At 43.4% G+C, this 25,617-nt stretch overlaps 2 protein-coding genes across 23 annotated transcripts in view; both read left to right on the forward strand.

The window, feature by feature from the left end:
• Positions 1 to 12,412, forward strand: part of LRRC8A (leucine rich repeat containing 8 VRAC subunit A) — a 35,664-nt gene extending 23,252 nt beyond the window's left edge. For 11 of the 17 annotated variants that reach the window (XM_024106100.3, XM_042854217.2, XM_042854219.2 and 8 more), the window contains one exon: positions 1,348 to 7,089. In XM_024106100.3, coding sequence (XP_023961868.1) covers positions 1,348 to 1,623 — 276 coding nt within the window. In that variant the 3' untranslated portion in view covers positions 1,624 to 7,089. Of the gene's footprint in view, positions 1 to 1,347; positions 7,090 to 11,981 lie in introns of those variants that run through there. The other 6 variants (XR_010593621.1, XR_010593620.1, XR_010593623.1 and 3 more) reach the window with 1 other exon arrangement.
• A 1,034-nt stretch (positions 12,413 to 13,446) lies between these two features.
• Positions 13,447 to 25,575, forward strand: PHYHD1 (phytanoyl-CoA dioxygenase domain containing 1). Of its 6 annotated transcripts, XM_065572329.1 has the most exons (12): positions 13,447 to 13,463; positions 13,968 to 14,151; positions 15,259 to 15,417; positions 16,023 to 16,098; positions 16,295 to 16,342; positions 19,235 to 19,290; positions 19,468 to 19,530; positions 19,628 to 19,649; positions 20,520 to 20,648; positions 22,803 to 22,919; positions 23,299 to 23,425; positions 24,539 to 25,575. In XM_065572329.1, exons 2-12 carry the CDS (start codon positions 14,119 to 14,121, stop codon positions 24,582 to 24,584), a joined length of 876 nt encoding a protein of 291 aa, XP_065428401.1. In that variant the 5' UTR covers positions 13,447 to 13,463; positions 13,968 to 14,118; the 3' UTR covers positions 24,585 to 25,575. The 6 variants fall into 6 exon arrangements, with proteins under 6 accessions (XP_065428401.1, XP_005293446.2, XP_023961880.2 ...); XM_005293389.4 differs by lacking the exon at positions 13,447 to 13,463 and having other exon boundaries at positions 13,892 to 14,151; XM_024106112.3 differs by lacking the exons at positions 13,447 to 13,463; positions 22,803 to 22,919 and having other exon boundaries at positions 13,892 to 14,151.
• Positions 25,576 to 25,617: the final 42 nt, after the last annotated feature.

Genomic DNA, 25,617 nt, shown 5'->3' on the forward strand with positions numbered 1-25,617 from the left:
AGAATGTTGCTTTCCATAATAGCAATGGGATCGGAGTACTAATGCTTCCATGCCCTGAGGGAGCAGATGTTTGTAGGAGAAGCTCACTGGCCACCTGAATTATTGTTTGGATCTATGTCTTACACAGAAGAATAAGACCTGGTCTCTGCTTCAGTTACAATGCAACTGATCTCTATTCTTGCAGGGTAGGTGCTACAGTGAGAGAGAGGCTAGGAGGAGGACCCTAGCAATGTGTGTCCATATAGTATACTTGGTGCCTTTTTGCTGGTCTCTGATCCTGCAGATAGAAAATGAGCGGTGGGGAGGGAGCCCCCCATGTATTACACCCATATTATTTGGACAGTTGTAAGGCAGGGCTCCCCTGGGTTACTGCAGGCTGTTTACTTTGGAGCAGCTAGGAAGAGAAGAGGTCATTTACATTTCCTTCTGTAGAGGAAAGAACTGGCAGGCTCAAACTCTACCTCCGATGTTTCAAGGTGAAAGTTGGGTCAGTCTTACGGAACTGACAGAGCTGTGCCAATTAAGAAGTTCTGGTGGCAGGGAAGGGGGAAAGCTGGGAGAGCAAGAGTCCTCCATTTGAGAGAGAGAAATACATCGGTCTCTAATTCTGTAGGAGAACTACAGAGGGATGAGCTGTTCAAATACTTGGCATGATCAGTAATTGCAGTAGTTAGGGGTACCGTGGAAAGCACTGAGCTGTGGCTGCGAAACTGGATTATAACCAGGGTATGGAGGGATGTGTGTGCTGCAGATCAGAACTGAACCATGTAGGGAATAGCATGACTTGTGTTGGGAATAGTGTTTTTGTGTGTGTTTTGTTTTATTTATTTTTTGGCAGGTGGCTAATCACTGAACTTTAAAAATGGAACCTCTCTGTCATTTTACTTTTATTATTCTAGCACCCTGTGGCCCTGGTCAGGATCAGAGCCTTACGGTGCTAGGTGCCATACAAACAGGGAAGGGCTGTCAATTTGAAGAGCTTAAACTCCATGTGGGAGAACCGATAATGGATGGATTCTGGGAGGGGACAAAGAAAACACCGATGGGAACACATGGCTGTACAGACTAGATGTGAGTGGGTTTCAGATCTTCCCTGCTTCTGTCAGTAATCTCTATTTGGCTCTGGGCTAGCCATTTTCATGTTTACTGTAAATAGTACGGTAAAAGAAGATCTGCGTGAGGGAAAGCGTTCCATGCATAAAGGTCAGCCTAGAAGAAAGCAGAAATGCATTTAAGGGAGAAATTAGTATTTGGAGGTTGGTGCTCTTGTCTGACTACATCTTGTCTGCTTGCCTTGCCTTAGGTGAGCACATGTCACATTTGTATCTCTCTGATTTCTCCTTTCAGATTGAGAGTCTCCCACCTGAGCTCTTCCAGTGCAGGAAGCTGCGGACCTTGAACCTGGGAAACAATGTGCTGCAATCACTGCCATCTCGGGTGGGCGAGCTGACCAACCTGTCCCAGATAGAGCTGCGGGGGAACCGCCTGGAGTGCCTGCCGGTGGAGCTGGGGGAGTGTCCTCTGCTGAAACGCAGTGGGCTGGTGGTGGAGGAGGACCTGTTCAACACCCTGTCCCTGGAGGTCAAGGAGCGGCTGTGGAGGGCAGACAAAGAGCAAGCTTGAGCTGCTGACAAGAAGGCAGGGAAACCCCTCATCAACTAGACAGGAAACAAAAGGCCATTCCAATTCCATCTCCCAACTGCCCCAGCCAACACCAGACTAGCTAAAGAGATCCTTGAATAACCAACACGACTGGGAACAAGGCTGCTTGCTCCCTTGGATGCAGGATGGGGGAGGTTCGGGGTCAGGGTGAGGACCAAGGCAGAGTGGGTGGCTCCTCTACAACAGACAGCGGGAACAAAAGAGGTGCTGCTGTTCTGCAAGACGAGAAGTGGGATGACGCCAAAGCTGCCATGGAGTTAACCAGAACCGCTGGTGGAGCCAACTTAGTTCAGGGTAACTGCCTCTGAATATAAGGGAGAGAAATGTGCTGATCCAGTTACACTGCTGCATCGCCCTAGATAGGGCTCTTGCGTGCATCAGGGACTGAGGATGTCTTAGAGTCAAAGGACAAAAGTCCAGGGAGCCTCTTTAAACTCCAACTCTACTTTGCTGTGACACTTGTATAGTTCCATGCTACTTGCTGATGTAATCAGTTGGGGCTTCTCTTTGAGGGCAGGGAGGATGGCACAGCTTTTTTATTTATTAATTTTATTTTTTATTTTTAAAGATGCTGGCATTTTTTGGTAATTTTACCTCAAAGATCAACTTGGATTCAGGACTGGTTGTTTTTGTTTAATTGTTTTTTAACCCAGTTTCCATCTGCTGACTTGAGGTTGCACAGTCTTTTCAGATTCTAATCCTTTGTGCTGACCAGTAGATCGCATGGCGCTTCCCTAGCTGGTATTGCTGGAGGTATTGCCTAAATTAGCTGTTCCAGAATATTACCTAGGTTGGGCGGTCAGTAGGCTGAATTCCAGTCATGTTTAGTAAATGGGACAGGAAGGATGCAGCTCAATGCATGAGATAAGACTTGGGTGGACAGCAGTAAGACTGTTTCTGCCAGAAGCACTGAGGTACTTCAAGACTTTGAATTTTAAAAAGTGTTTTAACTACTTTTTAAACTTCTTTTTCCCTCAGCATTGTGTCTGGGGTGTTAAAAATACAAACACACTATTAGCCAGTGTTAAGTATAACTCAAAATAGGGGAGATACTGCCTGTAGCAGAGAGGAATATTCAACAAGCTTCTTCCCTACCCTTGCTGTGGATAAACTTTTTTGTTGTTGTTGAGGTTTTGCCAGCATCTTTTATCAATACAATCTACAAAGCTGCTTGTTTTGTTCCGGTCCGTTCAGCTCTTGATTTTAGCAGCTGTCATTCTTGCTGCTCCTCTTGGCCTACGTGATTGAACTCGGTGCTTGGGATGGTAACCCTGTTCTTCTCTCTGCCCCACTGTTAAGGAAGAGTATAAGAATCCTCCCTGGACTGGGCTTCTCCAGCCCCCTGGGAGGGGAGGCCCCATAGTGCGGGGAGAGGAATCTGTGTTGAAACAAGGCTAACTTGTGACTGTTCAACAAATCCCCTTCTGCATTTGCAGAGGCAGACATAGGTTAGTGATAGCTACTCATAATCATGTCCTCAAACCAGGGTGGTTAAAGTGTAGCTTACATTTCCACCAGTCACCCCAAAGCCACCTTGTTAGAAGGGGAAGCCTATGGACCCTACAGCTCCAGTATGCAGTGTTCCACCTTGCCCAGCTGTTTGGATCCTCCAAGACTGGAGCACTGCCTGCTGGGATATGTAGTATTTGCAGGCATTACCTACATACTAAAAGGAGGGGGAGGGGGGCGCACCCTCTGTTCCTGGCAAGCTGCCACTGAAGCCTTGAGTTGGGCAAAGCATAAACAACCTCTGTCTCAGATATTCTGGGCAATAAGGAACACTACAGCTTATCTTTCTGCATCAGATGTAATATACAAGATACGCACACTAGAAATGCTGAAACAATCTGTTAACTAGGCTCTGGATTTGTTGATGCTCAGCTGTTTAAATAAAGCTACACTGAAAGCTAGGAAAACTTAGTTTGTTTATAGAAATGCTTCTAAGAAGGGTATAAAGTCTGCCTCCCTTAGTTCATTCATCATGAAAAGTCAAACAATCCAAAGGGATAACACAATCAACTCTTGTTTGCATGTTTTCCCAGCTCTGACTCTTTCCAGAGAAAAAGGTGCTGTAAAAACTCTGCTGGCTGACAGGTTCATATTTCTAACAGGATTAGTGTGTGTTGAAATTACAACAGAGATGGGGGCTATTGGTGAAAGGAAGAGTTTTAGCTATTTCAAAATGCACTATATCAGAGATCAAACTGGGATTTAGAAGTGTGATGCTGATAATTTGCACAGTGGGATTTACCAGTCATGCTAGGGTTTTGTATTAACGAGGAGGGCAGCGAACCTGCTGTGGGGACATGAGACTGCTTACTCAGAAAATTGATCTGTTTCAAGATACAGTACAAATGCTGCTTTGAACTAACTCTCCATGGTCAGAGTAAGGACCTTTCAGATGGGGGAGGGAGTCTGTCTTTCCTACTCTGTCAGATGAAATCTGGTGTTTTGCAATTCTTCTTTACTGAGCCCTGAACCAGTTCTGGGACTGTACGATTAGGACCCATCTACCCTACAGCACTCAGGGAACCTGGTTACAAAACAACTTACTAGTTGTAGCTTACACAGACCTAACTGGTCCTTGGACTATGCAGCGTTATAACATTGCTTATGGAAAGTGAGCTAAGGTTCTGCACCTGGCTCGCCTGACTCTTCTGGTTGTAGTGAAGATGGGCTCCTAGTTCTATAAAACTGCATTTAATTTAGGTCCTGAAGTGTTTGTATAAATAGTCATACTGAACTCCAGAAAGTATGCTGTAAAGTGTCTAGAAATCTGCATAGTAATATGCAGGCCTCCTGTATAGCTCATCCTTAAGACAAACCACCATCCCGCTAAGGGGGGGGAGACTTCCTCTTTTTAGAGTTTTATTTTCTACTGTTTGAAAAATAAGTATCTGCCTATGTTTGATCCAGCTCCACAAAGCAAATGTAAGACCCGTATTGATCATGCATGGAAACATGAGCTGCTTGCTGCTCTTTAAATATTTCAACCAGGACTGTTACAAGAGGTCTAGATAGCTCCCCCCAGGGGACAAAATCAGAATGAATAAAGAGTTTTTGAAAACTTGTCCTAATGGAAACCAAGGTTATATTGAAATGCCTCACCATGAATTGGTGAACTGGCTGAGATGCACTTTTCCTCTTCCTTCAAGCAGATGTTGGACCTACAGTAGCAGATCTCAGAGGCATGAGGTGGAGAAAGCTTGAGAATTTTAAGTATAGGGTCAAAACCTGAGCTGCTGTGCACCCACGGTTGCTCAATACTTCTCCAGAACTTGGCCCATAAGACAAGTTCTCATTTCCAGTACAGTTCCCTGGTCACTCAACCCTTGAGTGACATAGCTAACACACACTTTCCCAATAATAGGCACGTCAATCAATGCTCCTTTTTTTTTTTTTTTTTAAGTGGGTTGTCAGGTAGAAGCTGAGTTGGGCAGAGACTGACCTGTGTACTATCCTAGGAAACCTGTTCAGGTTAAACAGACCAGTGAGGGTCTGGTTGGTGTCTCTTCTTCCTGGCAGTCTTCTCAAAGGATTCTAATAGTAATAACCAGGATCATCTGTGTTAGCTGCTAAACTAAAAACAGAACTTGAATTAAAGCCAAACGTCTCCTAACAGCACTACTGAGTTGAACTATTTATCCCAGGTACACTTGTGCCACAATAGGAACCACAATTCTAAGCTTTTTGGTAAACTGAATTCTAGCTGTTATAAGTGGCCTGATGTTTAAGTTGTAACTAATGAATTTGAACCAACCAAGGTAGCAGAAGCTGAATCTGTTAAATGTGTTAAATCTTGCTATGCTTTGAAACAATGTCAATTGTGGGGTTTTTGTTTTTTCTTCTGCTGAACTTACCTATTGGTCCACTGTTAACCAACAGGTGGAATTAAGTTACTGTGCCACTCTAAACTGTTTCTTGGGTGTTGCAGGTTTTCTTCATTATTTTTATTTCTACTTTGTATTAACTACTTTGTCACTCCCCTAGAGCATCCTACCTCAGAACCTTTTTCTCCACCACTTGTTCTATGCTCACTTTCATGTCTTAATTTTAACAAAACTAAAGTCTTAATGTTTATCAGCATGGATAACATTTTAAGGTCACTTTCAGTCTCTGAACCACACTTAGGTCCTCAGTTTTTGTTCTAACAGATGACCGTAGGAAACTGGAAGACATATTTATGTTTTGCAGCAGATGAGGTATGGCGAAAATGGGCTCCAAAATCTTATTGGATTGAACAGTGGTGAGGTATTAAGCCGTTTCCATTTCAGCCACTTCCTTTTGTGAAAGGGACGTGAGTGAATAAATATTTTGAAACCTCATTTAGTCTCTGATTTCCATTCTCTTCCAGCTCTTCTGAGGTAGGATGGATCTTTTGAATAAGTGGGGTGCCTGTTTTAGAGATGCAGTAGGGTGATTACTCCAGTGATGAGTTTACTAATACTAGTGTCATTCATGTGGCCAGCTGTTCCTGTTGGCTCTGTCCTTATCCAGCAATGATCTTTAAAATGTTGGTATGATTTCTATTCTCTTCACCGAAGAACAAAATGGTCATATGTCTTACATTGTAACATCACCTGTGTTGAAATGTTACTCAGCATTTGCAAGAGGTTGAAAACTTCAAGTACTAACATAGGTTTTAATCTTATTTAGCAGTACTGTTCTGAAACCTTTGGCTATACACTGGATGCTGCAATCTTTCTGGCAACCATCCAGTTTAAAAAAAAAAAAAAAAACAACTAGATCTGACAAAAGAAAATGAGTTCTGTCTATCCCAGCTGCATGGAGTTGAGCACCAATCTGGCAAGTAATATCAGAGGGAAGTGCACATTCTCTCCCCACTTTCTCCTGCTGTAGCTGGAGACTAATATATATTGCTTTGAAACACTTCTGAAATATGACCCATTAACTTGCTGTTTAAAAATAGCAGCTAGCTATGTATAGCCCTAGCTGAAAGTGGGGTCTAGCAAGTCAAGATGGAATAAAGCTGCCTGGCAAGAAAAGCTGAATGTGGGATTTCTAGAAATCCCACATTCTCCCCGTTCTGCTCTTTCAGGAAGTCCTATGAACAAATGGGGAGCTGTGCTAATTCCTCTTGTCTAGAGCAAACTAGTGTGGGCTGTGTGAAAAGAACTGACAGGACCTCACATTAAGAGTGTCTGTACAGCTGATATGTCCCCTTCCTCAGGGCATAACTCATGGCTTAAACACTTCACATGGCTTATAAAAATACTCTCACAGTTGTGGCTTGGTGTCCCCCCACACCCTGGTATGACACTTCAGAATCGTGAAACTGAGTTAAGCCTTGTATGTTGGATTATGTTTAGGCAGGTAACAGCACCTCAAGTGCTGAAGGCTGCTATGTTTTCTCTGAAAGACTTGTAAGACGGGACACTTTAACAAAATAAACATTTTAACTTTTTATTTCCATTTTCCCTTTATTTTTGTTCCTCTAAAGTACTTTGGCTAATACAGCATTTAATGTTCCCAGATTTGGCTCCTTGTGGAAAGATGTTAATGACTCCTGCTATTGTTTAGGAGTGATTGTTCCCTACTTCCCCCTGCAGTAGATGAGCCCTTGTGGGTTGGGGGACTCATTCCAGGGGGAAGAAAAAGAAAATTTAAGAGCAGACTTCACATGACTATACAATGAATGGTTGGAGTGGGTTGACTACACTGTCCTTTACATACTTTCCCTTTGTTTCTAAATGATAGACTGAAAGGAATATAAATAGCTGGATCACTGATAGTGCAGTGAATGTAGAATGAGTGAGTGCAATCTATTAGTGGCATCCTATAGCGCTGACTTGGATTTTTTTAGGGAGAGGATTTCTAAAAGAACTTTGTTCTTTTCCCATTGATTTCATTCCCTAGCCCTTTCAGCAGAAAGGTCTGGAGAACAAACAAAAAACTTCTGCCAGTCACCATCAAAATATTGCTCCCAGCCAATTAACTGTATACCTCAGCATGCATCATTTCTACCTGCCTAAACTGATACACACACACAGGTGCTGGAACTGGGGGTGCTGCTGCACTCCCTGGCTTGAAGTGGTTTCCATTATATACAGGGTTTACAGTTTGGTTCAATGGCTCTCAGCATACCCTGTATAAAAATTGTTCTAGCACTATTGGATACAATCTTCCACTCTTTCTGATGGCTTCAAAAGCAATAGACTTCACTTTAACAGCATATTTTGGAGTACCTTACAGCTAGACAATAAATTCACCCCATATCTTTCTGAGAGTTAAAGTGGGTATTGGGTGTGTGTAATAAATATCCCCTTCTGTTAGGTTTGTAAAAGTAATGTGTTTTGCCCTGTTGCATTTTTACAAGCAAGGGAAATTGTTGACTAGCATGCTACTGGCCCCATTTCAGGGGCGGATGTACATAGTTTGGGAAATGTGTTGGAATGAAAACTCGTCTTGTTCAGCAGCATGGCTGGGTTTTAACCAAATGGTTTTAGTAGCAGAACTGAGCTGAGAAAGGGAAGAACAAAGATGGCTCTTTGTCATATAAAGCTCAATGGGGCTTAAGCACCCCTTTGGCAGGGATTATCTTTATTCACTAGGTCTCTACAACTCTGAATGATGGGGGTGGGGGTGGAAAAGGAATAAAACAAAACATGCCAGGTAAGAAAACAACTTCTGCTAGCAGGCGTGTAGGAGGGTTGCACTGAAGTGAGGTGGGGAGTTCTAGGGAAACCTGAAGTAATATTTTCACTGCAAAAAAAGCATTTTGTTTTTACCTCCAGATAACTATTTCATTGTAAAAACCCTAGTGGAGGCAAGGCCACAGGCAGGCTTTAATCTTACTGTAGCTAGTCAAGGTCAACCAAATACTTGCACCAGCTGTGGTTTACATCAGCTAGCTATGAGGAGGTAAAAATGACTTGTGCCTTGTCTTCACTACGATTTTATATTAAGACCGTTATCTCAGTATAAAATCACCTTTGTTGCAGTGAAGACCGCATAGGCTGTGCAGTTATTGAAGCTTGCAAATATACCTATCCAAATAGTTACACTTGTTTAAAAACAAAATTCGAACTCAATTCTTTGTAACTTTGCACATTTCCAGACCCCTATTACCATCTCCCCCCTATTGTTCTTCTCACCATTATCCCCTCTCCCCATAACATGTTCGTGATCACATCCAGATTCTATGCTCCTGCCTCCTTGGGTTGCTAGTGACCCCAAGTGTATGCAAGGTCTTGGGACAAATTTTGAAAGAGGAAGTAGTTAAGGACATATGGGTGAATAGTAATTGAGATAAATTATAACATGGTTTTACAAAAGGTAGATTGTGCTACACCAACGTGATATCTTTCTTTGAGACTGTAACCAATTTTCTAGACAAAGAAATGCAGTAGCTCTAATCTACCTAGATTTCAGTAAGGCTTTTGATACAGTTCCACAGGGGAAACTAAAGTTAAATTGGAGAAGATGGGGATTAATACAAGAATTAAAAGGTGGGTAAGGAACTGGTTAAAGCAATGGGCTATACTGAAAGGTGAATCATCAGGCTTGAGGGTGGTTACTAGTGGAGTTCCTCAGAGAATGGCCGTGGGACCAATTTCATTTAACATTTTCATTAATGACCTTGGCACAAAGTGGGAGTGTGCTAATAAAACTTGTGGCTGAGACAATGTTGGGAGGAATTGCCAATGTGGAGGAGGGCTGGAATATGATACAAGAAGAGCTGGATGATCTTGAAAACTGGAGTAATAGAAATTGGATGAAATTTAATAGTGCAAGGTCATGCACTTAGGGACTAACAACAAGAATTTTTGCTATAAGTTGGACACGTGTCATTTAGAAGTGCCAGAGGAGAAAGAGCTGGATGGACTGGTCAACCACAGGATGACCATGAGCCATCACTGTGATGTGGGCCATGGAAAAGGCTAATAATAAAATCCTAGGATTCATCAGGTGAGGTATTTCCAGTAGAGGTAGGAAAGTGTTATTACCATTCTAAAAGGTCCTGGTGAGATCTCATCCACAATACTATGTGGAGTTCTGGTGTCTCATGTTTAAGAAAGATGAATTCAAACTGGAACAGGTGGCAGAGGAGGGTAAGTAGGGTGATCAGAGGAATGGAGGACCTACCTTACCAGAGGAGACAGATGGAGCTTGGCTTATTTAGCCTAACCAAATAAAGGTTGAGGGGAGATATTACTCTCTATAAAAACATCAGAGGGATAAACACCAGGGAGGAAGAGGAGTTCTTTAAGTTAAGTGCCAATGCTGGCACAAAAACAAATGGATATAAACTGGCCATCAACAAGTTTAGGCTTGAAATTAGACGTCGGTTTCTAAATATCAGAGGAGTGAAGTTCTGGAATAGCCTTCCAAGGGGAGCAGTAGGGGTCAAAAACCTAACTAGCTTCAAGACTGAGGTTGATGAGTTTATGGAAGGGAGGGGTATGATGACACTACCTACAATGGCATGTGGCCCATCTGCGAATGCTAGTAGCAAATATCTCCAACAGCCAGAGATCAGCTGCTAGATGGGGATCTCTGAGTTACTACAGTGAATTCTTTCCCATGTGTCAGGCCGGTGGGTGTCGCTGACCTGCTCCAGGTCTGACTAATCTCCATATTTGGGATTGGGAAGGAATTTTCTCAGGTCAAATGGGCAGAGACCCTGGTTGTTTTTTTCCTGCCTTCCTCTGCATTGTAGGGCATAGGTCACTTGCTGGTTTGAACTGGAGTAAATGGTGGATTTTCTGTTCCTTGAAGTCTTTAAATCATGATTTGAGGACTTCAGTAACTCCTCCAGAGGTTAGCGGTCTATTAAAGAGTGGGTGGGTGAGGGTCTGTGGCCTGAGATGTGCAGAAGGTCAGACTAGATGATCAGGATGGTCCCTTCTGACGTTAAAGTCTAGTAGCCTATTTCTGTAGTTTTCACTCTGCTTACCCCAAGACTCCTGGCAGTCCAAACAAAAGCAATGTCTGCCAGAGCTCTGAGCGGCTTAGCAAGCTCCCCTCAGCCAGTTTAATCGGCTTTCCTCCCAGTGGTATCAAGAGGAATTATTATTGTAACATTAGAGAGGAAATTAGTATAATCATTCCAGTCAAAAAGGCATTTGAAATGTTCATACCTGATCTACTGCTGGTTGGTTCATACTCCAGGAGTCACTGGGCCTCCCCCAACTGTAGAAATGGGATCATCCCTCCCTCCCAGGGGTGCTGTGAGCCTTACTTAAAGTGTTTTAAAAGCCTCAGATGGAGGGGGACAATATTAGTGCAAAGTGTTATTTCTTTTCATGTATGTGGGGGTATAGTGAGAGGAAATGGTGCAAGGTTCTGCAATTGGATCCAAGGGAGCAACTGGATCCAATTGCCCCTGGGTCATGAGGCTAGGAGTCTGCCCACACACATCAATTGCAGCCAGCTTCCATCAGCCACTGCCTTGAGTGTTAGACTGCTGGGAGAGGAAACTGTCCCCTTAATCACTGTAAAATCCACATTTATGGTTAATTCTCTGGGATAGATCTGCTGTTAGTAACTTTTAAGCACATGAGGGTCCCGGAGAGATTTAAGGAATGCAGAATGTCGTGCCCCCCCCCTCCCCCCGCTCCTGGTGTCCCCTTTGCCCTCACATCTGCTAAAAGAATGAAAGGGACACTGACAACTTGAAAAGAGAAAAAAAAAAAAATTCTACCTGTAACCTTTTTTGTTTCTCCCCCTAGTTTAAGTTAACAACTAAACTTAACTGAAAGGAGTCAGCAAAGAAGACATTCTTCTTTTTCAGCTTATGTACTTTGTGCACTGGTACAGGCAGCTTCCCCCTACCTGAAGAGTCCTTTATAAACATCTAAAGGGAAGAAAAGAAAAACTAACCCCTCTCCCGGCATTCTTTTTAAAAGGAATTTTAAAAAGGCATATTCCTTAAAGGTCCCCTCTATCAGAAAGTACTTCCCTTCTAAATTAGTTTTAAAACATTCATATTGACCATGTCCCTTGAAGACAGTCTTTTAAGAACAGGAAAAAAAAATTGAAGGCAAAGGTCCATCTTCCTATTAGCTTTTCACAATCCCTCATCTTCTAGTTCACCCTTCCCTCTATTTTGTCCTTTATTATATGGTGATGCAAGCATCGCTTTGAGAGGGGTGAGTTACAGGTTCTTTCAGTGAAAGTCTTGAAAGTTTTCTAGAAGAGTCAAATGTATTTTTCTCTAGATAAAAGGCTTAAGATCTCCCCTTCTGCACCCCAAGGACACCCATTACAAAGTGAAGGATGCACTAATGGTGAGTGCCCATGCTGGGTGTCTCTCATCTCTCAGAAGTAGTTAATTTTTCTCTCACACTTTGTTTCAGCCTCTGTGGCCTGCCTAAAATGACTACTCCTATACAGCTGGCACCGAAGGGCTGTGCATCAAGCAACTGAAACTAAAACAGCCAAAGAGCAGCTGTGAATGAAAATGCCACACTTATCCACCAAGAAGCCTGTTGAATCTTCAGTAACAGCCCCTCAGCATTAGCCCCTCAGTTTAGGCTTTGTAGTGTTGAACTTCACTGCCTAAGTGCATTTTAGTGCTATGTGCACTACACTAGGAGGAAAGAAAACTCTTCAGAGGGCTTGGATTTCCACTCATTTAAATCCACTAACCAGCTCTTCAGTGGACTTTAGTTCTCTTCATCCCGTTCCCCATCAATGTCCGTTGCACCTAGAACTGAATCTGCATTTGTCACCTCCCAACTGATGTAGTTTCTGTTTGAATCATTAAACTCTGTGACTTTCCCTGGAACTAAGAGTTGAATTGAGTTTCTCATTAAATCCTCTTCCCCCCGCACCCCAGCCCATTGAAGAACAAACTTTTTTGTGCGTGCCTTATTTCTGAGCTGCACAAAAGCCCAGACAGATCCACACAGGTATTTAGGCTACTAATTTCCCTTGAGTTCAAAGAGACAAGATAGGTGAGGTAATATCTTTTAGTAGGCCAACTTCTGTTGGTTAAAGAGACTTGAAAGGCCATGTCTACATTATCACTTATGTTGGCAAAACTTATGTCGTTCGGGGGTGTTAAAAAACCACCCCTCTGAGCGACATAAGTTTCAGCAGCATAAGTGGCAGTGTGCACAATGCTATGTCGGTGTATAGCTACCGCCTCTTGATGGGGGGGCTTTAATTATGTTAAAAGGAGAGCTCTTCTCTCCTTTTGGCATAGACAGCACATGAGAGATCTTACAGCAGTGCAGCTGCATCGGTATAGCTGTGCCACTGTAAGGTCTCTAGTATAGACATAGCCTTTCTCAGAGCTCTTCTTTAGGCCTGAAGAAGCTTGTCTCTTTCACCAACAGAAGTTGGTCCAATAAAAGATATTACTTCACCCACCTTGTCTCTCATATCCTGGGACCAACACGGCTATGTTACCTCAGCAAATATTGATTTAAATGAAAATTAGGAGCAGATCTGGGCAAATAATTGAATCTAAACAAGAGAGGGGGGAAGAAGGGAGGTAAATCCCTGATTGTTTGGATAGCAATCTGGTTCCCAAGTATTCCTTTTTAAAGAGGTGGGTGGACTACGGCCCGCGGGCCACATCCGGGCCACAGGACCCTCCTGCCCAGCCCCTGAGCTCCTGGCCCAGGAGGCTAGCCGCTGGCCTCTCCCCTGCTGTTCCCCCTCCTCTGCAGCCTCAGCTCACTGCGCCACTCGCGCAATGCTCTGGGCAGCGGGGCTACAGAGCCACGACCGGGTGCTCTGTGCTGCGCGGTGGAGTGGCTGGCTCCAACAGGGTGATGCGGCTGCCTATCCTAGTGCTCTGGGCGGTGCAGCTGTAGCGCCGCCAGCCACCGGTAAGGGGGGAGAGAGCAGGGGGGTTGGATAGAGGGCTGGGGAGTTTGGGGTGGTAGTCAGAGGGCAGGGAACGGGGGGGGGCAGTCAGGAAGGAGGTGGGGTTGGATGGGGTGGCGGGGGGCAGTCAGGGGACAGGGAGAAGGGGTGGTTGGATGGGGCAGGGGTCCTGGGGAGGAATGAGAGGAGGGGTGGCGGGGGGCAGTCAGGGGACAGGGAGAAGGGGTGGTTGGATGGGGCAGGGGTCCTGGGGAGGAATGAGAGGAGGGGTGGCGGGGGGCAGTCAGGGGACAGGGAGAAGGGGTGGTTGGATGGGGCAGGGGTCCTGGGGAGGAATGAGAGGAGGGGTAACGGGGCAGTCAGGGGATAGGGAACAGGGAGGGTTGGATGGGGCAGGAGTCCCAGGGGGTGAGAAGCAGGGGGGTCGGATGGGGGCGGGGACCAGGTCACGCCTGGCTGTTTGGGGAAGAACAGCCTCCGCTAGCTAGCCCTCCCTACAATTTCAGAAACCCGATGTGGCCCTCGGGCCAAAAAGTTTGCCCGCCCCTGCTTTATCACGTGGTGCTGAAAAGATCACATGGAGAGGGGGAGTTAGCTGTGCAGGGCTCTGGAGGAATTACAGTGCACTGACGTGATCACCGTGAGTCTGAATCTGCAATGGCGTTTGTAACGGAAGAACAGATCCAACAGGTAAGGGAGCAAGGAAGTACTGCATCCAGCGAGCTGAGAGAGTGTGTGTGAGAGAGAGAGATACAAGCTGATAGTGCTCTACTTGTGAGAAGGGAACAGATCTCACTAACCCACATTCCTGTCCAGTTAACCAGCACTTGTGTTTAGCAAAGATTTGCTTTGGGAACATGTTACAGTCTACTCCATTTTGTATACTGTATTATCTGAGCACTTTATTAGGACTATAAGTGGCTCCAGAATCGTGGTTTGTCCTACAGAGTTCCAATCTGAAGAGTTATTTTCTTCTCTCTCACCCTTCTGTCTCTTTCAACTATCAGCCTTATCCTTGAAGTTGAAATCTGCCTGTCTGCTATTTTTTTTTTATAAAGGGGAAACGGTTCAAGTCTGCAATGTCCAGAGAGCTAATTTAATTTCATAAGGGATTGATCAATCACCCCTGAGAAATCAGCACACATTCTCAGTTAAGTTTAGAACAAGTACTTTTTCCAACCTCTCAGTAATCTTGTTCTAATCCTGAAACAGAACAAAACTGCTTTGTTCATTTTGGTAAAGTTTGTGTTTAGTAGTTAGTTTCCTCCTTTGGGGAAGAAAGTTTTAAGCCATGAGGACAGTAACAAATGTATATTTCATTTGGTTCCTAGAGCCTGCTGCATGTAGGAGCTGTAATCACTTTCTCCCTGACCACAGCCTGTGAATCTCTTACTGTTTTTTTCCAGTAGAAATCTCCCTTTTTAAAAAAGTGAGAATACAAACATTACTCATTAAGGAAATTATTAAAATGAATCCATAAAAAACTTGTATAATGAGAGGCTGGTTTGTGTGGGATTGGAGGCTCAGACAATAATGCCGATTATTAGATGCACATTAAAAGAGGTCCATGATACTAAGTACAGTGTATGAAAAATGCACCTTGCTCTACTGCATCTCTACTAGCAGAGAGGATCTCCAAGGATGTAAGTCTGATCTAGCATCTGGATGCAGAGCCCAAGAAAAGGTGCATTACACCAAACTGACAGCCAGGAATATTGAATATAACTGCTGTCTCTTAAGTGTACCATAGAATGCCAGCCACTCTGTCCCCATCTGAACTCTAGTGCTCTCTTCTAGTTCCATGAAGATGGTTTCCTTGTTTTGGAAGAGTTTTTCACCACAGAAGAATGTGATGCCATGAGGGAGCAAATACACAAGATTATAGCCAAGATGGATGTGCCACCCCACTGCCGTACGGAGTTCTCCACCAACGAAGAGGAACAGCTCCAGGCACAGGTACAGATAGGTGCTTCAGATAGAGGCAAGAAGAGGCAATCTAAATCTCAAATTACTCCTGAGGTGGCTAGCAAAGGGCTAGTTTGTAACACTAGGCAGTTCAGGGAAAAGGGTTTTGTTCTTGCAAGGAGGCATGTCTGAGCAGGAGGCTGAGAGCTAGGTACTGCTGAACTGCAGTCTTGCCTCTGATGCAGCTCTGGGCAACATTTTGTTGGTGGTCTCAGGAAAGGCCAGAGAGGAATGGGTCACAGAGGCTGAATGTGAAGAGTCCCTGCAGAAAAGGGCTGAATTTGTGAGAGCCTCTATTGTTATTACCTATACTATACTGGTTCCATGGATAATGAATATCTCAGTCTCCAGGGCTGTCAAATCAACACTTCTCACAAACCAAAACCCTTCTGTCTGCAAAGGGCAAGCTGGAGCCCAAGAAGTTTAGCACAGTGAAAAGCCTCTGTGTGAACTACTGATGTCTTTATTCTACTTTATTCTTCCTGCTCTCTTGCTGGGGAGAAGATGCAGGAAAGTACTATCTCCTTGCTGGAAGTGTTCACCGAGATATACTCTCTAGGATATGATCATTGGTGGGTCTCTCTCATCTCTGACAGGGCAGTGCGGATTATTTTCTAACCAGTGGAGACAAGATCAGATTCTTCTTTGAGAAAGGAGTTTTTGATGAGAAAGGTAAAAGTTATGTACCATCAGCTGTAATGGGCTTGGGGTGGATGGGAAAAAATATAAGCAATCTGCTAGTGAGCCAGGAACTTTCTTAAAGGGACAAGGTGGCTGAATAATTATTTGGGAGAGAGGGGAGTTCTAGGTGCTATTGTTTACTCTTTGTTTTGTTGCATCCTCTTTAATTCAGCACTTTGTTTCTTAGGTGACTTTCTTGTTCCAAAGGAGAAATCTATAAACAAGATTGGCCATGGTATGTCTGAGCTGTGATGCTTTTGGAGAGAAAATATGGGGTGTATTTTCCAGAACTAAGCATTCCTTCAGAGTTGGCTATTGTGAATAATGCCAGCACATTACAAAGAAACTGCTCTCCTGAGTTAATGTTCTAGCTAAACACGGACTCTGCCTATGGTATTGTTACCACTAAAACAAGATGTGTAGATTTAAATTCTCCTGCCTTGACTATAGCCTCCTCCTCTCTGTTCTGTTGCTTTTGCCATGCCCCAGTCCACTGAACATTATTGGAAAAATCCTCTTCTCCTCCCACTTGGCCACACAAATCCCTTCTTTGCAACCTTGCTCTGTCTCGTCCCTCACCAGCATCAGGTTCAAGTTCCTCAGATTTAACTCTAAGCCTCTGCTCAGCTTCACCCTGCCCACATACCAGTTTGCTTCTTCCTGTGCCTCCTTTGAATCCTTCCAGTCTCGTATTTGTGCTTCCTTCTGTGTTACCCCATGCTAGGAAACCTCCCTGTCCTTTGCCAAAAGGCCTCACGTTTCCCATTTAAATCTCTTTCAAAAGCACTTGTACCACAAGGCTTTTATAGTTTTTAAAAAGAATCATTGACCTATATTGGCTGAAGTTCAAACTTGTGTATCTCTTATGCAACAGATTGTTGGAGCTGTATTGTTTGTGTCCAATCTAGGTTGTTAGTCTGTCCTAAGGATCTTATCTTCTCTGTTCTGAGCACACTGCTAGCGCTTAACAAGCTGGGATTCTTCACTGTGACATTGCCAGCAGCTTCTCAATCTTACAGGTTTCCAAAGTGTCCTATTTCCCCTCTTCCAGCTGCTAAAGAACTAGCTGTATCCCTTTTGTTTTCAAACAATACCCAGAGAAAACAGGGTTCAGCATTTTTATCTCACAAACGCAGGAACCTTGCCTAGCTCTTTCTCCATTAAAACTTGAAAATCCAGTATCTGATCTCACACTCCTGCAGTCTCTATAGGGAAAACAACGTCCCCCCCCGCAAAAAAACCAAACCCAACTCTTCCCACCCTCTCTTTGTCCTCTGCTGTACTGCAAGTGCTCCTTCAAGAGGGAACAGAAAACAGAGATAGCATCCTCCTCACTCAGGCTTAACTGCAATTCTAAGAGGAGGATTCATTTTGACCTATTCTTCTGCAATTTATCCACTTATTTTCTGTCTAGCCACTTTCTTGCTCTGTAGCAGTCTCTGCTGGGTTGAGTAAGCTGACTGAACAGCAACTTCTATCCTCTTTAAGAGTGATCCTGAATCCAAAGCATTTGCTTCCAAGTTAAACTCTAGGGCAAGTTAAGGCATTCAAAGAGCACTGAATTTGTGCTCCCAGTTCTTAATTTTACATATGATAAAAATTTGATGCTCCATGTTTCATCTCTACAGAATTTTCTCATCATGCTGTATTCAAATTCTAAGAACTGTAGTACTCTGAAGGACACGTTCAGATAATTGACTGAGCTTGTGAGGCCCAATGCTCACCTTGATGGCATTTCTGTCTGTCTGTAATGTGACAACTTTTGAATGCAACAACTGATCAATTCCAAAGTTTTCAGGAACCTTCTAGGCTTTCACTGCCAGAACCCTACTGATTTGGAGGACAATCGGAAAACAAAGGGGGAAAATGCATACATGGAGCCCCTGCCATCTCTTTAGCATAATTACAACTTCAAGCACTTCTGGTATTGTCTATAGATCAAACAATGGATTGTTGGCACCCACTAATGCCTTCTGCCATAACAAGTCTGTTTCATCTGTCACTGTGCCCATTCTCCCTATAGTTCAACATGCTGACAACCTGACAGACTTCTCTCCCAGACAAATAATAATGTGTGGAAGGGAAAGGGGAGCAAGAACACAGTGTTTGGCATGGGAGGAATAATGGGAGATCCTGGTATAGGGGGCTCACAGAACCCCTGCTGCAGAGAAAATTGGGGGACCTTCGTATGGAAGGAAGGGGAGATAGAGGGCTCACAGCCACTGCCATGGGTGGGAAGAGGAGTGGGGGGCATATAACTCCTGGTGTGGGAGATTGGGGGATTCTGGTGTGGAGGGGAAGGTGGGAATTAGAGCACACACAGCCACTGGCATGTTGTAAGTGGGACTGGGATTGCAAAAATAACTGATGGCATGTGGGGAGAATGGAGGACCCTGGTATGGGAGGAGGAGGGAAATGGGGGCCACTCAGAAACCCTGGCAGGAGGGAGATTGGAGGGGTGTTGCAGGGAGGGCCTGAAATAGAAGGGGACGGGAGAACATCACACAAGGAGCTTGCAAGTGGAATGGAGAGATGCCTGGAGCGTGCACTGAGTTCAGCCTATAGAAGCAACAAATTGTGCGACCCCTTATTAGTATTTATCTATCTTAGGGTTGTGTATAGTGCTCCCCATCCTAATATCTAAGCACTTAGTATCTGAAGCTCTGTATAATCTATTTGGTTTTCCTTCAGAACATATGCCAGAAATCTCTTCCAAGCTATTTTTTGGTCATAGACCATTATTTTCATAGAGCCGCAGTTTGTTGTAAAGGAGTCTGATTATAACTTTGTCCTCTAAAGAAATTCATTATATGATTTGCAAATGTCAACAGTACTTGTGTTATCACCATCTGATGAAACATTTTGCCTAATTTAAATCCATACAAAAAGCTTGAAACAAAAGGAATTTGTCTGACCCAGACATTTTAGCAAAAGGAACAGGGCAGACATGATGATGGGCACTGTGTACACTAAACTGATTCCTGAGAGGGATGCAGTTTGAGCCTGACAGACTGCAGTCTTCCACTTCAGAATGTAATACCCATCATTGTGTTTCCTCAGAGTTTAAAGGGTCCCTTCTGGAAAGGAGTTCTAGAATTTTCACTAAGTAACAACTTCTTTCCCTCAGCTTTGCATGCTTACGATCCCATCTTCAAGCAAATCACTCACTCCTCCAAAGTGCAGGTGAGCAATAGCTTAAGTCACTTGAAAGAACTCAACTATGTGATTGTTTAGTTTCAAAACTGTATGCTCAGAAAGATGAGCCCTCTCCTCATGAAAGGATTTATAAAAATTCTTAGCCAGCATTCACTAAATACTGAGCAAAGAACTGCAGTGTTATAACTTTGGGATGTTCCACAGGAGTTGGGAAGAAAACTGGGCTTTGAGAAACCAGTGGTTGTCCAGAGCATGTATATCTTCAAGGTACAGTAACCCCAATCTCCTATTTACTCATGAAAGAAGCCATTTTCCTATTTTCCAGTTTAACATTCTCCTTTTCTCTCTCTTTTTCCTCTTCCAGCAACCTGGCATTGGTGGTGAAGGTAAAATTCATACTACGTCTGTACTAGGCTGCAGATACTACGTACAGATACCAAGGTTTGGAGGAAGGGAATTCAAGTAACAGGAGAGGTGGCACAAACTGGTCATTCAGTGAGATTTTTCAACACTACCTAAAGGTTTGGATGCCCAGTTCCCGTTAGAAATTACTGGGGATGGGGTGTGAAAATCTCACCCAGGGTTCTTTTCTGTTTCTGTATGGGCAGGCAAAGGGCTAACTTACATCCTCACCAGGTTGAAGGGTGACCCAGTCCCATGTGTTATGATTGCAACAGGGGCCGACTCTCACAACACACTTGAGATTTCCAAAGAAGTAAGATGTCAGGGAGATGGGAAAGGACAAGTGATTGCGGGAATTTCCTAACTCTATGTCAAGTTTCCTTGTCTTTCAGGGATTGCTGTAAACCAAAGTAATTCCCATAAGCCTCAAATGTGACTTGGAATAAGTTATCCTTGCTGTACTCCCCCTAGAATAAATGGGACATGAGCTGAGAACTTATTAGGAAGGGGACAGTATCAGTCTCTCCCCACAAACTATCAATAGATATACTCACCCACCCCCACCTCTACTGAGGTGAGATTCTCCAGGTGATGGTGTTTGTCTGTCTGTCTGTGGAAGCTGGTGGTGGTAGCATGCACGCAGCCAGTGAATTTCTGTGTCCCTGTGACTTGGCTGAAATGGAAGCCAGTGCTGTCAGGAGCATGCATACTCACTGTTGTCACTTCTAGTAGGATTCATACTGCAGTCACAAGAGGGCAGAGAAAGGAAAGGCAGGAAAGCCCCATAGATCCTCCATTACTCTTAATTCAACAGTCTTTAAAATGTAAGGTAACCAGGTGTCTGTTGGTTTCAGTGAGACCACACCAGGATGCCACATTTCTGTACACAGAGCCGCTGGGCAGGGTTCTGGGCCTCTGGATAGCTCTGGAGAATGCCACGCAGGAGAACAGCTGTCTATGGTTCATCCCTGGCTCTCACACCAGTAAGGTTCATATTATTCTGCCATACACTGAAATGCACCCTCTTCTCCTGGTTACGGGTGGAAAGTAGCACAGATTGTACTGTGTCCTCTGAATCATACAGTGGTTACATGGCCGCATCCAGCTAGTGGAGACACCATCATGCTTTAGGGAACCTTTGTTTAAAGCAACATCATTCCCTTTGTACTTTTAGGGGCCAAATTCATAATCCCACTTTTAGCAGCCTGGCTCAAATGACTCATTTCCTTTGCTGCTGGTCACTAGACCAAGATTCTGTGATTTTAATCCAAAAACATTCCTGGAAATCAAAACTTGACATTATTTCTGACTCTGACACCAAATGCCCAAGTTTAATGCTGTTCTATACCCATACAATCTGCTTAAAGTACAGAGATAGTGGTACCCACAATCTTATTGAATTTTTACTTATTAAATCCAGACCTTGCAATATTAGGATCCACTGCTGGTGTTCCTGAAATCCTTTCAATTTAGTATTACTGAGTAACTTCCTTCAGCAAGTATCTGACCCTTCCTTGTTCAACAAGATTTGAGCCCCTCACAACTACTCTTTGATCCTTCCAAAGAGTGTCTTCTTTGCAGTGCTACAGACCCTTACTTCATACCAGAGCTTCCTACAGCAGCTTTGAAAATGCTTCTCCACCCTGAGCTGGGCTGGAAGGAGCAGTTTCTCCAGGTTCCCTCAGGTTAGGGATAAGCACAGTGAAACCACTTTGCCCATTTTTGTTTCTTTAATAAAACTTTGATGCTGCACTATATTATTTATATTGACACCCCCATCGCCCAGCTTTAAACACAGATCCCTTCAGGATATATACCCATTAACCTTTTCTGTTGTCCTGGGTCAAGACTAAGAATACTGCTACCCCAGCTTGCTCTGTGTAAGGGGAGGAAGAATAAAAACCTTGCACTTACACACCCCCACACTGGTCTAAAATTCAGCAAACATGGAAAACAAGAATGAACTGGATAGCGTCCAAGAGATCAGAGAGCGACTAGTGGACTATGGCAATACATAGATCAGGCCAAATCAAAATAAAATGTGTGTATCCTCTTTTTCTCGACAGATGGAAGTTGCCATGGGCCTCTAACTATTGGTGCACATTTTACACTTAGTATATTTTGTATATGTCTAGCATGGGAACTAATTAGCTCCAGGGGAACTGTTTATCCATTTCATCTCAAACTTTAATGTGCCTTAAAACAGGTTCGATCTTCAGGTCTCTCTTAAAAATAAATTAATTAAAAAAAATCAAGCAAAAGACATTCTTCCCCGAGAAATCATAAAGCTTTGCACTCTGTTGTAATCACAATTTGTACCTAAACTCAGCATATGGCTCTGTAGCTGCAGTTAAACATCTGTACTGTTACAGAAAGGAGAACAGTGCCAAAGATGTGTTTTGCGTAAGTGGAGGACTCTGCTCAGAAAGCACTGCATGTTTTTGCAGATAAGGGTAGCACCTGTTAATGTGCCAGGGCACAGATGAGAAAGCAGACAAAAGGCAGTGTGAGTTTCTGTACCACCAGGTAAACCTTAATCTTTTCCCAATGAAAAGAGAAAATGAGCAAGGAAAGAATTTTCATTAATGAAACGATGGAGGGCAGAGATAATGTAATGAGGGGTTTAAGTTTTCCAGTCAGTGCAGAGGCTATGATTGGCATATGTAGAGATTATTAAGCACAAAATAATATTATGCTGAGCTTTGTTAAAGTAATAAGCAACTATTATAATTGATGCAAGATTGTTAAACTAATTAGGTGCAGGTGCCCAAGAATCTTGGACAGTAGGTGCAAAATGCATAGGAAAGGAAAAGTAGGGTTCATCATGAAATAAAGACATTTAAAGAGTTTCCTGTGCATGAGAAACGGGGTATAAATATAAGGAGAAGTGAGTTAATGCTTTGGAACAGAGTGAAGATGTCCTTTCTGCAAAGCATTATTTCCAGACTGATAAAGTATTAACTCTTTCCTTTTTGTATTGTGCTGATTAATCTTTGATTATTAAACTTGATCAAGCTTTTGTTATTTGATGGATTAAATAGTCTAAAATTGAATCTTAACACAGGGGTTTATTTACTGCCCGGTTAAATGATTTATTAATTTTTTTAAAAAAAGTTTTGTCTACTGTGGGATTGCAGATGGCATCACACGTAGAATGGTCCGAGCCCCGCCAGGAACCATACCATGCACACAGTTCATCGGCTCTGAGCGAACTTATCAAGATAGCCAGTTTATTCCTGTGCCCATCCGCAAAGGTAAAGATTCATCTTTAGAACCAGTGAAAATGCAAGAGAGATAGACGCAGTGACATGTTCAGTTTAAACCACAGGTCCAGAGGGAATGCAATGATGTATTGCCAATGCAGGCCTGATGCCCCAGCTGCTGCCAAAGGGTTATGTGAAGAGTCCACAATGAAAGAAATGGATCTTGTAGAACCAAAGCAAGAGTATGATATGTTCCTGGAGTTTTTCCAAACAAATTCTTACCCTAGGAATCAATGGGCTGTATTTCCCAAGTCTGACTTTTGTCTCATTATCATGACAAATCTTTCAAAGACAGCACCAGCTCCTCTTGTATGGCACAGAGGAAGGAGATGTTCAAAAGGAAAGACAGATGTGTGTTTATTTCAAACAGGTGGCCTCATTCTTATCCATGGAGAAGTTGTCCATAAGAGTGAGTTGAACAGCTCAGAGTGGTCCCGCCATGTGTACACTTTCCATCTGATGGAGACCAAAGACACCAGCTGGAGCAAAGAGAACTGGTATACAGAGATCATTCAGTAGCAAAAAACCCCCCCAAAAAACAACAAAAAAACCGAACCTGCTGGAAACTGGAGGCTTTTTAAAGCTGTAACCATTTAAGAAGCTTTTTTTCCACCCAGCAACCCCAGCTCTTACCCCATTTTTGTGTTACACCTACAGGGTGATACACACAACTAAGGTTCCCTCTACATGGCTCAGAACTGTGCTAGCTGCAGCTTTGAACACCAGTGTCAATAGTAGTTTCCCAGGACAATTTCCCTGGCCTGTGTAGCAAAGGATTGTTTTTCTGCTAGCCATATTATAACAGCGCTGTAAGGTCCTCCAGCAAAGGTGCAGCAGAGAGCCTTACAACCATTCATTAAACTCATAGTATTTCTCTCTCCTGGAGGGATGTTAATTCCCTACTGCCACAGAACAGGATCAGCTTGATTCCTGCCACATACAGAGACTGTCTCTTTGTGCAAGTCTTCCCTCAGTAATAGAGTTGCAGAATGACAGGCAAGGCTCTCCTGGAGGCCAGCATGGGAGAACAATCCCTTTTAAGAAAGTACCACAAACAATGAAGAATATGATCCTCCCAGCTTAAACTGAAGCTTTCATAATGATTATACTGATGAAAGCATAAAATGCATACATCTGACAGAGGTTAAATGACTTACTCAGGGTCATACATGGTATCTGTAGCACAGTTGGGAATAGAACCAAGGTTCTGGTCCTGTGTTTTGATCACAAAACCCATTCTCCTTACAGAAGTATACAACCTATGTCTGAAGCACCCTCTGGGTACAGAGTTAGATTAGAAGAAAGTAATTAAACGCACTGGGGAAAGAGGTGAAACACACTGGGGAAAGAGTAAAAGGTATGAATGCAGGTGGAAAACCAAGATGTGAATCTCTGCTTAGGGATGTTAAGAGTTTTGTAGAGTTTCCTCTTGTAGCAAGAGATTGGACATACTGGATTGGATCTGAGGAAGTACCTGTTAAAGGCTTCCCATCAGAACTGTTCATTTCTGCATCAGTGGTACCTAAGCCAGAACGGATTCTGTGTCAGGTAGACCTGGGGCTGATTCTGGAATTCAGTTTTTACTTAAGTGTTTTCTCTTCTCTTTTCAGGCTTCAGCCAACTCCTGAATTGCCTTTTCCACCTCTCTACACCTAAAGCTAACATTAGCCATTGGAGTCAAATGGTTGATCACTGAGTAGACTCCATTCATCTTTCTCAGCCATCTGCTGCTGTTCTCTTCAGATACAACTTCACCCACTGCTCATCTCCCAATATTCGTGTGTCCTCTGCCCAGGAGTAGCTTCAGCCGGTGTGCATGACAGAAGAATCTTCATCCACACCTGTCCAGCGCTGGCCTGACTCAGAGCATCTGTGTTACGTGTACCCTACTCATAGTGAGAACAGTCACCTAAAAACTCCTTTTGATGGGGAAATCTCTTTAGTCATATGAACTCACTATGAAGTGGCCACTATACCTCAATTGTGGGACCCGCTGAGAGGCACCTCCTTTTCAGGATACTTAAAATCTCAGTATTTTCCCCTTGTACAACCCAAGCCAGGAAAATTTCTATTCTGTTTATTCCATCTCTGTTGTATTACCCTCAGGTGTACAGAGTCTTTTGGAGGTTATGTAGAGGGGTTTGTTGTACCACAAAAAAGTTAAAACCTACCCTGCTGAAACAGCAATAGAGTAAAAGAAAAGTCTAGAATGGGCAGACCAAAGCAGGAAGCCTAAATTTCTTATTTTTCCTGTTAAAATGCTAAGTAAGAGTTACTGGGGAGTGGTATGTGAGGAGATAAGACAATCCCTAGACTTGTAAACCTTTGCTGCATACATTTTCAAGGAGAACTGAGTAACTTTTGATGCCTATTGAAGTTAATGAGAGGTGGGAATATCAAGAATAAAAATAATACAAACATAATTTCTCTGTCTGAAGATGACAGTCCCTGAAACCTCCAAAAAGTGTTAGACTACAACACATAAGGGTAAAGACATACAGTGATTATGCTTTTAACTCCCAGCATGCAGAACAGGTGCTAGCAAAGAGCACATAACTTCACCCTTCTAGGAAGTATCATTGATGTAATGTAGCCCACATATCTGAATATTCTAAATAACCTCATTTAAATAAAGTGACAAAGTCCATTTTATGTTCCTATGTACCTTTCTATTACTATCACTGAATAG

The sequence above is a fragment of the Chrysemys picta genome, chromosome 18 (assembly GCF_011386835.1).
Source record: "Chrysemys picta bellii isolate R12L10 chromosome 18, ASM1138683v2, whole genome shotgun sequence".
NCBI classification, from domain to species: domain Eukaryota; kingdom Metazoa; phylum Chordata; order Testudines; family Emydidae; genus Chrysemys; species Chrysemys picta.